General features: G+C 48.6%; 1 protein-coding gene across 1 annotated transcript in view; it reads right to left on the bottom strand.

Moving 5' to 3' along the window:
* MMP24 (matrix metallopeptidase 24) overlaps nucleotides 1-16,712 on the bottom strand; it is a 47,880-nt gene that overhangs the window by 19,252 nt on the left and 11,916 nt on the right. Inside the window, exons 3-4 of the mRNA XM_045980573.1 lie at nucleotides 5,142-5,290; nucleotides 1,021-1,137 (exon numbers count right to left, since the gene is read on the bottom strand). Of these exons, the coding sequence (XP_045836529.1) occupies nucleotides 1,021-1,137; nucleotides 5,142-5,290 (266 nt within the window). The remainder of the gene's footprint in view (nucleotides 1-1,020; nucleotides 1,138-5,141; nucleotides 5,291-16,712) is intronic.

Below are 16,712 nucleotides of genomic sequence, written 5' to 3'. Positions count from 1 at the left end.
GGATTGAGCCCCGCATCGGGCTCTCTGCTCAGCGGGTGGCCTGCTTCTCCCTCTCTCTCTGCCTGCCTCTCTGCCTACTTGTGATCTCTGTCTGTCAAATAAATAAATAAAATCTTAAAAAAAAAAAGAATTTCTCTCTTAGGGGTGCCTGGGTGGTGCATTCAGTTAAGTGTCTGCCTTTGGCTCAGGTCATAATCCCAGGGTCCTGGGATTGGGCTCTGAGTCGGGCTCCCTGCTTGGCAAGGATCCTGCTTCTTTTCCCTCTGCTTCCCCACCCCCACTTGTGCTCTCTTTCTCTCTAATAAACATATAAAATCTTTATTTTTTATTATTTTTTAAATTGAGGGATCTCTGTCTTAGGTCCTACCCCTAACCCCAGGGCATCTACCTTAGATGGAGTCAGGGGCTTGAGAGGTGCCAACTAGAGCCCATCTGAGTCTGCTCTATGCCTGGTCTTGGCCTCAGCCCCACTCTGAATTGTGCTGTCTGAGTCCGCTGTGCTGGGCTCCATCACCCCTGTCCCCGGTCACTGATCTGACTTGGGAACTGATCCTCCTCTACCCTTGGTTTCCCCAGACAGTTCAGGAGCGACGTTGTTGTGATTCAGTTCCCTTAGGAGACAACTGGAACTGTGCTGGGACATTCAGGCAACGTCCATGGGGACTCAGTGGAGAAGGGACACAGATCAAAGGGAGTGAGTGGGGTTTGGCAAGCAGGGACAGGGAGAGTGCGTGCAGCCCTGGATTTTTATCACAGCAGAAAGCTGCTGAACAATCCATACCCCACTTTCTAAGAACTGTAGGACTCTAAGCAGGACACAACTAATGAGCCCCCAAAGGACCAAACACACCTGAAGTTGGAGACATAGCATCCTCTGGAAGCCACCAGGGGACGAAATCATAGTCCCTCCACACCGGGTCCTGATGCGGGCATACCTGGCTCTCACCCCCATCACACACCCACCACCTACAGCAGGAGCGGGTGGAGCCAAAGCCAGGAAAGGGGGAGGGAGGTAAGCACCTGTAGGTGATGTGTTTCTGCCTCCACTTCTGTCCGGTCAGAGCATAGCGCTTGTTCCTCCGCCTGCGGCTCGAGTGGGGGTGATCGGGGACACCGCAGCGGGGCTTTTTCATCCACCTGGGCAGAGAGGACACACATGCACATGCTGTGGTCACCCAGCACTCTAGGAAGGCCAGGCAGGGTTCCCAGTCCTGGTCGAAATGGCCGTGTGCTCCTGCGCCCTGGATTGGGGGCCCTGGCTCTGATGGGCTCCCTCGCAGGACAGGACCCACACTGGTTATGCGACTCCTTCACTCACGACTGATTTTTGATTCCTTCACTCATCACTGATTACTGATTACGGGGCTGCATTCGAGCCTGGGGCTCAGAGGCATGGGCTTGATAGTTCCAGCTCCACCCCTCATCGTGGGAGCCCTTTTATTGTGAATTATTGTGAACCTCAGTTTCCCCATCGACAACATGAGAATTCTTGCTCTCGCTGTTCTTAGGTTGTAGCAAGCCTTAGTCTATGTAGAAATACCCTGTAAATGGGATGAGGTCACCTCACTCCCTGCTTTAAAACCCCCCAATGATGTCCCCAAACACCTAGAATGAATGCAAACTCCTTATGTCGGCCTGCAGGGATACACATGATCTAGGCCCTGAGGCCTCTTCAAGGGGAAGGCCCCGCCTGCCGCCCCCTACACTGGGCTCCCAGACATTGGGCCTTCTTGCTGGGCCTGGCACAGGCCAAGATGATTCCCACTTCAGGGTCTTTGTTTCTTCTGCTTACAATGCTCTTCTTCTCAGCATGATCTGTTCCATACTTCTTTAAGGTCTCTGATCAAATGTTACCCCTTCAAAGAGGACTTCCCTGCCCACCTCCTTTGAAATAGCCCCCCCCCATCCGACGGCTATCCGTAGGATATGGTTTCTTCATAGCATTGATCATCGCCTGAAACTATATCATATATTAGCTTTTTTGTTTATTCTTTGTCTCTCTTAGCAGATTCCAAGTTCCGTGAACTTAGGAACCTTGCCTGTGCAGTGCCTAACTCAGAAGATGTTTGCTAATGATTTGCTGAATGAATCAGAGAATGAATCAGAACCTCCCAGCAGCAGACTGGCGTAGCTCCTAAGACAGCAAATTCCCTTTCACTAGAGCTGTTCAGAAAGTGGCTAAACACCTGTAGGGCTTGGAACAGAATTCTCTGCTGTAGTTCATTCGCTGTGTTGTGATTTTAAATCTATTAGTGTATCGCCTCTAACAAATGGCAGATTCTTTGAGGACTGGAACAGCATCGTATTCATCATCGTGTCCCCAGGAGCTAGCCCAGTGCCTAGAACTAAGTGAATCCCAATAACTGTTGTCGGGGTTAAATGACATTAGGGAACCACGAGCCTGGGGCATGGTTGGGGTATCAAAAAGAGGGCGGGGTGGGAGATTTTTGAAGATCATAGTTGATTGGGGCCCAGGCCAACCTTGCATTTTATGTCCTCGTGTTGGCCTAATGACCAACTCACTAAACCACAGCTGGAGATTGCTGGAAGGGCCAACAGGCCACCTCCTGGGGAGCTGCTGAAAGCCGTTGCCATGGGCAATATAGAGAAGAGGAAACAGAGACTATTGTCACCAAATAGTAAAAGGCTCCCAAGGGACTTCACCAGGTCTTACTCATCTTTGCAGGCTTCCTGTTGCCTTGAGTGCCTCTACTCAGAAATCAATGCTAAAAAACACAATAATAACAATATCACGTATTGGTACAAACGTGTCTAATTTTTACAGAGTTTGGCGTTCTTTTAAAGACTTTTTTTTTTTTTTTTTTTTGGATTCTCAAAACAGCTCTGTGAGGTGACCAGAAATTATTTATCCTCATTTTTGCAGAGGAGTGAAAAGATACACATAAATTGAGTAACTTGCAGAATACAGCTGTTGAGGCAGGACAGGAACTTAGTTGAATGAGTAAATGAGCGAGTAATTCATGCAAGTTAACAAACAAAACAAAACAGTAGAAGCTAGGGCTTTTCTTTCCTCAGGCTTAGCAAAAGGTTGGGCTGGAGGATATGCTGAATGAAGGAATGGGTGACATTTTCCGAGGTAGGCACTCAAAAAGTAGTACTTTTAAATGGCTGCTCTGGCTTCCTTTCCCTGATGGTCCTTAGGAAGAACCAGGAGTCACCTGTGCGACAGCAAGGCTGAGGTAGGCCTGGAAGGGCCCCCCGGGGAAGAAAACAGGCCCAGAGAAAGGCAGTGACTGCCAAGGTCACAGAACTAGAATAGAAACTAAGGTCTCTAAATTCTACCCCACCAAACAGCCTCCCCACTCAGGTCTGGGATGAAGTGTGTGCTCCTTCTCCCTTGTCGTGCCTCTAAGACCGCGTTCCCTGCCTTCCTACAAAGACGTGGGGGCAGACCCGCACGTGGGAGATGCCATCCTCCTCCCCCAGCTCGTTCCCTCCACCTCCTCCTCTCTTGGTCCACCTGCCACTCTCTGAACCCTGTCCAGCAGGCCTGGGGCTTTCTGGAACAGAGTAAAACCCAAGGCCAGGTGGTGCCTCAGCAGAGACACCAGCGCTCCTGCCCCAGGATGCACTGCCACAAGGCCCGCACAAAGCCCTCAAAATAACCTCTGCTTTGAATACGGCGGGGCTCTCTGTAACCGGCTGCCTCCAGAGGCCACAGGGCCACGGCATCCACCGTCCCCACGCCATCATCGCAGCAGTGAAATGTATTGTCTCCGAAGTTCACAATCTCGCAATCAGAGAACCCGAGGACTAGAAAATGTCTGTACAGAATTAGAAGATCAGAAAACCTCAGACTCAACCCAATTTTAACAGCTTAGAAAAATGGGATCTAGAATTGGAGACCCGTAATCCAGTGCTCCCCTTTGCATGTGAACAAGCTGAGGCCCAGAAAGATGAGTCTCCTGGGGGTGACTCAGGCCCAGGGTGGATGGATCCTGGATCCGCCCTCACCTACCACCTCCCTGCACCCCGCCCTGGGGCCCTGCTCCCTGCTGCTACCTGGGCTCAGGACCCCCAGCCCTCTTTGTCTCCTTGGGACCCTCCCCCAGCTCGCTGCCATGGCTTTGTGGTGGCAATGACTTTCCTTGTGCAGCGTCAATGACTTTCAAGGCTACTTCTCAAACAAACGTAAGGATGCTTAATTCTCTGCTATCTTCAAACGAACAAACCAACCAACAAAAATCCATCCACCTCTAGCTACCCTCTACTCCTCCCTCACTGTCAGGCTTCTAGCAAGTTTTGCCTCCACTTGCCACCTCGACTTCCCTCCTGCGCTCCTCCCCACTGCAGTCAGACCTTGTCTCCACCGGTTCACAGAGCCTGCACTGGTCTCCTCCCTGCTAGACTCGCCCCCCGTGCTCTTCTGTCTCCTAACTGCTCTGCAGCAGCCAGACCCACTGACCGTGCTCTCCTTCTGCCCCGGGACACAGAACCCCCGGCTTCCTCTACTTCTCTGGCTGCTCCTTTCCAGCCCCCACCCTGAGTTCCATTCCTATCACTCTGTCTCTTCCTCCTCTTTGTACTCCCCCCGAGTAACGCAACCAAGCTCATGGTCTGGCTTCTCTGGAGTACCTCCCTGAAAATTCGTGTTTCCTTCTTCGTTCTAGACTGGCGCAGCCAGATGATTGCCCTTTTCATGGCGTGGTGAGCCTCTGGAGGGCAGGGCTCATAGGATCAAGTCCAGTGCCTGGCACACGTAGGCATTCAGTGATATTTGAAAAATGGAAAAAGTGGAACGAGTTGCCAACTCGTTATCATTCTGGAGTTGTTTGTACCAAGGGAGATGTGTACGTCTTCGGGAAAGCCAGAGCGGTGACTCAGAGAGCCAAAAGCTATTAGAGTCAGGGGAGATTTAAGACCCCGTCTCACAAAACTGCTCATTGTGCTGATAAGGAAACTGAGGTCCAGAAGGGTTAAGGTCACACCGCAAATTTAGGGCCGAGCCCCCCCCCCCCCGCCCCACATAGGCAAGGGCACCTTGGGGTACCCACTCATGATACTGCAGGAGTGAAAGACAGGCAGGCAGGATGGGCATGGTATATACACGGGGGCCGTGACCAATATGAACCCAAATGTAAGTCTGGAAAGTAGGGCACGATGGCCTACGCAGATCTTACTCGATTGTTGTCTGATCCAACACCCCCGTGACGGGGATCCCATAAAACTGCTGCATAGTGGAGACTGCTGACTGTAAGGCCTTCCCTGAGTGCAGCGCGGGTGCCCGGGAGTCCGAGGGCAGCAGGTAGCCATAGGACTTTAGCCAGTTCTGAAAGACACGGGAAAGAGAAAGACGCATCATCATGCAGAAGGCTCCGATCTACTCGGGATCCTTTTACTGAAGGGACCTATGGATTCATGCTCTGATTGCTTCCTCCTTCGTTCCCTCCTGCACACGCACTGGTAAGCTAGTCTCCAGAAAACCCAGCTCTCGCTGGCTCCCTGGCCATGAAGTGTTCATGGGCTCTCTACTGGCTACAGAATAAAAGATTAAATTTGCATTCAAGACTGGCTGGTACCCTGCCTCTTTACTTCCTTATGCAGTGGTTTCCGCTGAAATGTAACTAGACATGCATGAGCATAAGAATGCTTCTTCTCTGAAGCAGGGCAGCCTGTTAAAATGTGCGCTCCAGAACCGCTGTGTCGAACGTCAGAGTTGGCTGAAGAATCATGTTATAGAATCCTTATTGACCTGAGATTATATACAGGCTTTATCGCTAACCCCTCCAAAAGAGCAAGCCATTGTAAGTACATATAAGCAAAATAATGCATTATTTAATTTAAATATAAATACATAAATGCATGCATAGGAAAAAAGCATAGATGGGCACACATTAAAAAATAAAAAAATAATCGCATGGTTATGTAAGAGAATTTCTTGTTTTTAGAAAATATCCACTGAAGTATTTTGGCTTATATAATGGCGCATGATGTCTGCAACTTTTTCTTTTTTTTTTTTTAATTTATTTTTTCAGCGTAACAGTATTCATTATTTTTTCACAACACCCAGTGCTCCATGCAAAACGTGCCCTCCCTATTACCCACCACCTGTTCCCCCTCTGCAACTTTTTCTTAAACAGATTCAGAAAAGAGAGAGGGAGAGGAGGGGCGGGGGACAAATGTAGTAAAACACTAAGAATTGGGGAAACCAGGTGAAGGGTATTCAGGAATTCTTTGTCCTATTCTGGAAAAGTTCTCCAGAAGTCTGAAATGATGTCAAAAATATTTTTTTAAATAAAAAAAGAATTAACCAGGAGCATCCTCCATTCGGGGATCATGGGGGAGCATTTCTGTTTTCTATGTTTTAGGCATGGAGTCATTTAGAAAGGGGAGGAACACTTTGAAAGGGCAAGAATGTCGGAAAGTAACTTGAAAGAAGAAACTCAAACAGACAATGACTCCAGAAGACAGCAAAGTAGAGATGTCTATTCCCACTGACAGGCATGCGGGGATGGAAGCCTGAAGAAACCAGAGCACTGGGAAATAGCTGTGGCATCAGTTGGAAAATGAGGGAAACCCCCATGGGTCTCTTGAACCCACCAGCATTCACAGGAGCACCCCCCCATGCTGGTCTCTGAGTCAGATGGACGCTTCAGCCCATCCTCGAGAATTACCCTGCACACCGTGTGATTTAGGGAAGGAGAAAGAACTTAGAAAACAATATTATTCCCATTGTGATTTTTGCTTCTTGTTTCTATACCAACAGTCTTATTGTGGATGTGTCTATCATTACAAGTCAAAGCAAACCAGGGAAGGAAGCAGACCAGAAACTATAAATAAGTTATTATTTTTTTCATCTAAGGTGACTATAACATCTTTATTGCCTTGCGATAAATGCAGCTGACTGATTAAAAACAAAACAGAACAATAAAGTCTTAACCTCTACAACAGCATGACAGCCTTACCACCTCCATACTGAGACCTAGAATGTGTCTTTCACTCCAAATTATGGCACAAGATATCAAAACTTTTGCACTTTTTCAAACACTGACTCTCTCTCCTGCTTTTGTATGTTTTTCCCTGGCCCTGGCATACTCCTTAGGTGAAAATCTTTCATTATTTTAAGGCTCCACTCATAAATTACTACCTCCAGAAGACTTCCCTCACCCTCCCCAAAACTAAGTCATTTTCTTCCTCTTTTGTGCTCCCTCAATCCCCCATTATAGATAGTACAGACCTTATAGTACTGGGTTCTAATCGTTATCTGACCTGTCAGACTCTAAGTGCCTTAAGGGAAGGGTCTGTATTCTACTTGTCTCTCTTCATCCAGCGCCCGGAGGTGCCTGATACCCAGTGCTGCTCCTCATATCTGCTCAACAAACATAACTGGGCAGTCACTGCATTCCAGGCCTGTGCAAGGCTCTGGGGATAAAAAGATGCCTAAGGAGCTCACAGCCCCACAAGTAAACCCACCATGAAAACACAGCCCTCAAAGTCAGGTGTGTACAGGGTTCTATGGGAGAACAAGAGAGATGGATCTTCTCTACATGGGGGTGGGGACCGGGAGCGAGGGGAACTCAGGGGAGGCTCCCAGGCCAAGAGGGATTGAAGCAGTGTTGAGGCATACAGTATGAGCAATTGTGGGAGGGGAGCATGGCGCATTCTGAGAGGGGTTTGCAATAATGAAGAATTGGGGGAGGGGAGCGTGGTGATGAGAGGAGGAGGAGGAGAGGAGAGGAGAAGGAGGAGGATGTGGAGGGAGATGATATGTTATTAGCTGTTCACAAAGTGGGCAAATTACAGAGAATCACTTGTGACTCTGACTGTGGCCCAGGATCAGCCAAAAAGCTCAAGTAAATCATCTAGAAATGGACACGACAGCACAGCTAAGTTACCCACTATTCATCCTGGTGCTCCAGCTGCTACCCCCAGGTTAAATCATGCCATCGAAACATTACATCCCCGCACTGCATCCTTTCAGCCAGAATGGTACATTAGGTTCCCTTTTTTAATGGAAACCTCAGTGAAGAATTCTTGGGTTGAATAAACAAGGCGTATGGTGGGAAAGAGGTACCCAGTTCTGAGATCAAATCCTGACTTCTCTGCTCGCTGGCCATGTGATGCCAGGCAAACTGAACTTCAGTTTCCTAGTGTGTAAAATGTGAACCGTAATTCCTCCTCCACAGGATTACTGTTAAGATAAAATGAACAAATTCCTTGACACATAATCACGCAAAGGTGTTTGCTATTGCTGGGGATGGTATCTCTGGTATCTTTTGCAAACTCAACATGGAAAACTTGGTCTCTGACTCCTTTGGCTTTTGAAATCTAGTCATCCCACCCTCCCACATTCTCCCTGGACCAAGAGCCAGTCCTAATGGGTCCTGTGGAGGGCAGCAGGTGTCACGGTCAAGTCTGCTTGCCCCTAGGTGGCAGGTGGCCGTGACCATCTCTCCCACAGCATCTGGAGCACTGCTCAGTGGAGAACTGACAGCTGGCTTGAATTGCATACTCTTCACCCTCACTCAATTTTCTTAGGCCCAAATACAGTCGCTTTCTATCAAGCTTTAGCTTGATGAAAATGTTTTCCCTGCAGGAGGTTATGTTTTCTGGATTCAGAAAGTGGACACTGGGTGACCCAGGGGTTTTCCCTCTTGGCCTTTCCCCCCAAGAATCCATCAGCCAAATGTATGGCTTAAATATGAAACATGGTGAGACCTGGAAGTAACTTACTTTTTTCATCTTTCCCACCACCAAGTTATGTTTCATCCTTAAAAGTCTTACTTACAACCCTCGTCTCAACCTGTAAGCTGTCTCAAACCCTTCCAGAAAGAGGTGTGGTACAAATCTAAAATAAATGGAATTCCTCTTTATCTGTGGAGTTTACACTCTGGAAACCCAACTAAGATGAATTATGGCATTTGGGAAATGGCTGGGGATCTTTGGACGGATACCACTGACAAACCAGGCAGCCAACTGAGTTCTTTGAGCCAACTGAGGAGTTCCTCTGAACTAGCACAGGAATTCAGAACTTTCTCCCCTCCTGCCCTTATTACTGTTTATGGTAAGAGATAAGGAACAGGGAACTCTGGGCATAAACCTACTCCAGCCTTTGACAACTTGGGGGAATTGAAAATAGCTCCTCCTCAGTAAATGGCAACCTGGTTTACCCAGCTCTTTTTCTGGGCTACTCGAGCAAGGAGCCACTCAGGGGCCACATAGGATGTGCTATGAAGGTCACAGAGTCTAGCTCAGCAGCATCGGGAGCTAAGACCTAAGGATCCTAGGCAGGTCCTAGGCAAATGTCTGTATCAGGCCGAAACACGAGAATGGATCAGCCTTCTCTAAACTATGCTTCTGCTTCCCTCCCAGATTCACTGGAAACTATCCTCAGAGCTCAGGGGCAGACCCCTAAGAAGGAAAACGGGAGGGGAAGGGCTGGTCAAAGGACAGCTCCAAACTAGGGAACGGGGCATTGAGATTAGACCTGCATGTGTGTATGTACATGAATGCGTGTGTGAGAGGCTACGAGGCTAGGGACCAGATAATTCCAACTTCTGTTTAACCCAGTCCCTGCCACTCACTTGCTTCTGCTACTGTGTGACCCACGCAGTCCCTCTTGACCTCTCTGGGCAGAAGCTCCTCGTGTTGGTGCACGTCTTCTATGCTTCAGCCATACCTATTCCAAAATAGCCCCTGCCCTTGCATACTCTCAGGCTGTTCCTGCTGCTTTCCAAGCCCATTCTCTTTATGTGTGTTAGCAAACTCATCCTTCAGGGTCTAGCTGAAATGTTACCTCTCTTGGTAAATCTTCCGTAAGTCTCCCTGCAGAACTGGCAGGCACCCTCCTTACTCCTGCAGGGCTTTGCTTGTCTGCCACTCTAAACGCAGATGCCACAGTGAGTTCGGTAGATATGCTAATATCAACCATTCGGTTGATATGTTTTCCCCAGTAGATTGAGACCTGGAGGAGCAGAGATTGTCTTATTTATTTTTGTATCTGTTACAGCACTCAGAACAGTGCCTGGCACAACAAATCATCACTAGATGAATGAATAAATGAATAAATGAATGAACGAATGAATGAATGAACCAACAAATGAACAATTGGTCCAGAAGGCATTGCCTGGGTACCAAGGAAGAGATTTCATCTTGCGAAGGCTTCCTGAGCAATACACACAAAAACACCAAGCACAATTCTTGGTATCTGTTAGAGGCCGAGAAAAACATTTGCAGAAATTCAGTCTAGCATGGTTTGACTTCCCTGCTTGAAGAGGCAATAAGCGCCATTGTCCCATCGGAAAAAAAGATAAAATCCACCAAAGGAAAAAAAAAAAAGGCCCATTCAGTTTAAACACAATGACCTACCTTCCGTCCTTTTACACCTAGATTTATTGACCAATCACCAGTCATGTCAGAAGTCTGATCTTTATAGCTCAGTTCACCAACTCTGGGGTGTCTGTCACCCTTTAAGTGCTGAAAGAGGTGTAAACCCAGAGGAAAGTGAGAAAAATCTCAGAGTGTGGCGAGCAGGGACCAAAATAGCGGGGCTGAACCGAAGATGTAGAGATGGCAGACAGTATGTGTGATTGGTTTGCTGGCCAGAAGGCGGGATTTCAAGTGCCTGAGAAGCCAGAGCTGAGATATTCAGTAGTGGCAGGCAAAGGAGAGAGCGGAAAATAACAAGGAGAAGAAACGTGGCCCGGAGAGGGAAGAGAGCGGCAGACAGCAGAGGCGGTGGTGACATTAGAAGTGGCGCTGGGGGCAGCAAGAAGTGGATCAGCGGGTGGTGCTGCTGTTTGCTCTTGGAGAACAGAGAAAGCAGTGGAGGAGGAGAGAAAGATGGATCCGCTAAAGCAGCATGGCCTCCAGGGCTATCCTGGAGCATCGCACTGTCTGGGTGTGCGGCCAACGCCAACTGCTCAGGTCTGGAGAAGGAGCGGGAGAATGGTTAGGATCGGATGTTTGATCAGGATCGCAGTGGGCTGGAAGGTGTTATCAGAAAGCTCCAAGGGGAAGCCCACAAAGAAGGACCAGGCAAGAGGTGTCCAATTTGGAAGCATGGGCTAGAATGAAGAAGAAAGAATGAAAGACCCCCGATCAAAGAGTTTGGGTAGCTGAGGTCATAGTCTAGGACAATGATGTGAGTAACAGGAAGAAGGCATGACCTCAACACTCATAAGACGTCCTGGTCCCATCCCATAGAAGGACAGTGACTAAGGGAGCGTGGCTGGGTGAATGAAGGAACCACTCATATGAAGCATGTCCTACTAGAAGGGAAGCAGGAGGGATGTTTAGGTTAGAGAAGGGGGAGTTGCAGGGGACATGCCAGTCTTCATAAAGCTGACTTGCTATAGACGAAGAGGATTTATTCTGGCTGATCCAGAGGGCAGACCTAAGACCAGCACAGGAGATGATAGGACATAGATCTTGACTGCTGATAGGAAACAACTTTGAAACAGAGGTGTTCGAATTACAGCAACAATGATAACCGCTACTGTGTTAGAATGCCAGGTACATACCTGGCATTACTCTAGAATGCAATGACCCCACGAGGTAGGAATCTCCCCGATTTGCAGATGAGGAAACAGGTTCAGAGAAGTAACCTAACCATCCAGAGTCACAAAGCTAATAAGTGCCCTCATACTCCAAAGAGCAATGTCTTATCTCACATCCTAGTGAGTTCCGTACCCTTCTACTGTGACCCCTGTGCCAGGGCACCATTACGTACCCAGTTATCCAACCAGAAGCCTCATATGGCCCATGACTCTACCCTCTCCTTCACAGTCCACATCCATCTTTTGCCAAAGAACTATTGGTTCTACTTCCTAAATATCAGATGTGCTTCTGTCCATTCATTTATTCACTCACTCATTCATTCAGTAAGTATTCAAGGTCCTACTCCTATGTACCAGGCACTGTGTGCTAGGCTCTGGGATAGAACAGCAAACAGAAACATTCTTGTTAATGTCTAGTTACAGGCTAGTGGAAGAACCATGGGGCACTATGTGCTGTGAAAAATAAAGCAAGTTGAGGAGCTAAGAGGGATAGGACAACTGTTTTACAAAGGATGTTCTGAGAAGGTGGCCCCATGGAAGTGACATCTGGGCAAGAGACCTGAAGAGGGAACACAAAGTGTTCCCCCAAGGCCTCAGAGGCTTTCCACCAAGAACTTTCCAGGGAGAGAACAAGAGGTGTTAGTCAAAGGGGACAGTGTTTCACAATGTTAGTAAGTTCTAGAGATCTACTGTACAGCACAGGGCCTAGAATGAACAATACTGTACTATATACTTAAAAAATTTGCTAAGAGGGCAGATCTTAAGTGTTCTTGGCATGAAATAATAGTGATAAACAATGAGGGCAGGAGGAAACCCCTGGAAGGGATGGACTTGTTCATGGCCTAGACTGTGGTGATGGTTTCACAGGTGTTTATCTCCCAGCTCATTAAGCTGCCTACATTGAATATGCACAGCTTTTTGGGTGTCAGTTATACCTCAGTAAAGTGGTTTAAAAAAAAAAAAAAAAAGAGCCTTCATGACTTGACCCGACTCCCTTTGCAGCCTCTTTTACCATTCTCCACCTAGCACTCTGTGTTCCCGGTGTGTTCCAAGTCTTCCAGACCCTTCCATACATTGGTCCTTCTATCTAGATCTCGTTCCTATCTCTGGGGAGGCCTTCCTTGACCCCTTAACTTATCACAACTTTTATCACGCACTGTTGTCATCACGTGCTGTCAACTGGTCACCTCTTCTTGACTGCACAGTGCCCGGCCAGGGCTCGTAGTCTGTCTTCTCCAGTACAGCGCCTCCACACCTAGCACAGGGCCTGGCTTGGATATTTATTGAATGAAAACGAGTGGACGTGTTCGGGGGGAGGGAGAATCATGGGGTCAGAACTTGCTGTAGAACAGGCTTTCTCAAACTCAGCACTACCGATAGTTTGGGCCAGATCATTCTTCATTGCAGGGCGGCTGTCCTGTGCTCTGTAGGACGTTAAGCAGAATCCCTTGTTTCTTCAACTAGAATACCAGTAGCACAACCTCTCAGCTGTGACAATCGAGAAAATGTTTCTAGAAATTGCCGAAAGTCTCCCTGAGAGTGGGCAAAATTGTCCTGGATTGAGAACTTCTGCTATAAGAAGAATCCCACATAGAGCTGCCTTGACTATCCTGTAAGGGTCCGTTCGACCCTATATTTTGTTTTAGAGAAAGCATGAGGCCTCAGTCAGTAGCCTCCCAGGTTGCGACTCAGAGTGAGAACTGGTTTCCTCATCTGGGCAGGTGGGCAGGAGTGGTCTTGATGTGGGGTTGGCTGAGCGGTGAGGAGTAAGGCAGCTCCAGAGGACGTGTAGGGTTGTGGTTAAGAACATACGTTTTGGGGGTGCCTGGGTGGCTCAGTGGGTTAAAGCCTCTGCCTTCGGCTCAGGTCATGATCCCAGGGTCCTGGGATCGAGCCCTACATCGGGCTCTCTGCTCCGCAGGGAGCCTGCTTCCTCCTCTCTCTCTCTGCCTGCCTCTCTGCCTAGTTGTGATTTCTCTCTGTCAAATAAATAAAATATTAAAAAAAAAAAAGAACATACGTTTTGGAGACAAACCATGCTCTGTTCAGATTCTAATTCTTCCATCTACTTGTTGCACGACCTTAGGCACAGTATTCAACCTCCCTTATGCTCACTTTCTCCAACCACTTCGTGTCATTCGCACGTGCCTCGTGGAGTGGTTGTGGAGATGAAATAACATAGCTCGTGGTATTAAGTCCTCAGTAAAAGATAGCAATAATAACAACTATTATTTTCCTGAGAGGTGACAGGCAACTTAAACACCTCGTTGTACTAAGCCCCATCACCAAGGCTGTGTCGCTCAGTGCACAGTCCTCATGTGTCATGGGCTGTCAGCATCACAGGGTTCTGGGAACTCGTTAAAAGTCCATATTCCTAACTCTGAACCTAGACCCTACTAAACTGGACTGCATGAGGCCGGAAACTGGGAATCTGCATTTTAAAACTCAGCATCAAGAGTGGTCTAACATCATTCTTCCCCATCTATTGCTATGTTAGCTCAATCCTCATATCTGGGTTTCTGCCTCGGTTTTCCTGTCTGGCACTTGGGTCCCAAGCTGAGATTGCTATGACCCTAATCTGTTTCTCAAGGTCTCACATTCCCTGCCTGGTTCCCGGTCTTCTCTAGAGAGTGAGACTCTAGTCCCTGTACAGCTGGGAGCTGGGTAGGATCCTGTCTGAAAAGACAGGCCACTTGGGACCAAGATATCACCACATGCCAAATATTACCTAGCTTTGCTCTTTCTGGCTGAGCGTCCTTGGGCAAATGACCTTATTTCCTTAAGGTTCGTTTTCTTCATTTATTAAGCAAAGGATGATAAAAGAAGGCTGTGAGGAGGATCCTGTGAGATGATCACTGTGGTAGGTGAAAAAAATGGCCCTCCAAAGATGGCTGCAGCCTAGTCCCTGGACCCCATGACTGTGTGAACTCACGTGGCAAAGGAGCCTTTATAGATATGAGGGGAAGGATCTTCAGGTGGGGAGATTAGCCTAGAACATCCAAGTGGGCTCAATGTTAATCACAGGTTCCTTGTGAGAGGGAGGCAAGAGAGTCCGAGTCAGAGAAGGAGAGGTGATGACAGAAGCAAGCGTCAGAGTGCGCCATGCTGGAAGGGGCCACACGAATGGCCACACTGTGGGAGGCCTCTAGAAGCTGGGAAAGGCCAGGTACGCATCCTCCCGTGAGCCTCCAGAAGGAAGCCAGCCCTTCAGAGACCTTCCTTTTAGTCCTGGTAAGTCCTGTTTCAGACTTCTGACCTCCAGAAGATGAGAAATCCATGTTTTAAGCCACTAAGTGTGTGGTCATTTGTTTCAGCAGCAATAGGAAAGGAATGCAGGCAAAGCATTGAGCAGATTCTGGCCAGTAGTAAGCATTCTACAGTGCTGTTGTCTGTGTTCTCGCTCCTGCACTCTCTGGTAAGAGATGGGCCACCATCTTCGGTGACCCAAATCACGGTGCGGCGAAGTCTCAGAGATCAGCCCTAGCATCCTGTCAGTCCCCCAGCTCCTGTCCCACCAGAGCCCTGCTTCCTCCTCCAGCCATACCGCTGAGGTCCCAGTCTTGCCAGGAGCCCACCTCCGTTATAGCTAAGTTTTTAAAATTGCAAACTTGAAGGCTTAACCATTCAGGTATCTAGAAAAGGCACTGGTCGACATGCTTTGGAACCATCTGCTTTAATACGCTTATTTTGCAGAAGAGCAAGATAAAACAACGAAGGGAGAAATGACTTATCCAAAATCGCCGAGCAAGTAGAGAGAGGAAATGGAGCTGGGTGTCTGCCTGCTAGGGAGCTTCTCTCTGTCACGCTACACCCCCCGCTCTAGCTCTGGTTTGCCTCCAAGCGCTGGGTTGTTTTTTTTTTTCTTTTTCTTTTTCTTTTTTTTCTTTTTCACTTACAGCCAGTCTAAAAAGGGCCCTCAGGATCGCCCACAATGCCCAGCTTAGCTTCTTGACAAACACCTTAATGGCACAGCGTTGCCTCTTGGCTGCCACCAGCTCCTGAGTGGGTGGTGAGTGCACTGGCGGGAACTCCCTGGCGCTCTGCTCCGTGTCCTTGGCTCATTCCCAGGAGGCCACCACAAGCCAGACAATCACCATCCCCAAGGAGATGGCACATTTGGGGTTTTGGGCCAGCATGGGGATGTCCAAGTTTCCCAATTCCGGGGAGGCCTCCTCCCGGGGCCAGGAGAGGGGCCGCGCTCTTATTCACTCTCCGAGGAGGGAAGACACTTTGTCGTCCTCACTCTTTGCAGGGCCTTCCTGCCAATCTGCCACAGTTTTCTGTCCCCTGGGGTTTGACGTACTGATGAGTCAAGAAAAGGGAAGAGGGAACACAAGACCATGGTCAGGCCTCTGTTTTTCAACTGTAACAGGCAGATGGCTGAAGTAGATAACCCGTAAACAATCATACAAAGTATAAAATGTATAATAATTTTAGTTTGATGGGTTTGGGTGTGGAACCCGTCTTCTGGTTCCTCGCTGCCAGTTTTAAATCCAGGCTCCTTCATGTGGGACCCAAGCTTCCCAGTCCGACCCAATGCACCTTTCTAGCCTTATCTTCTGTCAAGAGAGTCTTACTGTTTGACTGCCCACCCCAGGGCTCCCTCTGCAGCTACTGACAACCTCGTTGTGTGGATAGCACTCGTCCCACCGTTTCCTTCCTCTGTGCCTCTTTCCTTCCCTCTCCACAGAATGCCTTTCCCTCATGGCTTCTCCATGACGAACTATTAAATATGCTTCCAAAGGCGACTTAATTGCCACTTCATCTGGGAAGGCTATCCAGGGGTGGATGGGTTTCCTCTGGGCTCCCAATGGCATTCCACAACCCCCTCACTCATATTATATTACATATCGTGTTTCACGAGCCCGTGGTCCCCACTGAACGCTGCAGCTCATGGCCTGGTGAGGGGTTCAGACACAGAAAGACTCGATGTTTCACTGAGTGGGATGAAGGAGGAGGAGAAGGTGTCGTGAACGTGTTTGACAGGAGACCCGGGCTGTGATGTCCGGGATGGCCTCCCTGAGGATGCGTGGCGAAGGCAGAAGAATGAGCAGCCCGGGAGGAAGCATATCTTCCTGAATTCCTGAGATGGGAAGGAGCCTGCACATTAGCAAAAGAGAAAGAAGGCCAGGGTGGCCAGACTTGAGTAAGAAGGTGGTATATGGAGAAGGAAGCGGGAGAGCCGGGAAGGGC

Source organism: Meles meles, chromosome 16 (assembly GCF_922984935.1).
Source record: "Meles meles chromosome 16, mMelMel3.1 paternal haplotype, whole genome shotgun sequence".
Lineage (NCBI taxonomy): Eukaryota > Metazoa > Chordata > Mammalia > Carnivora > Mustelidae > Meles > Meles meles.
The sequence above is the reverse complement of the archived record's forward strand: the minus strand, read 5'-3'. Positions and strand labels throughout refer to the sequence as shown.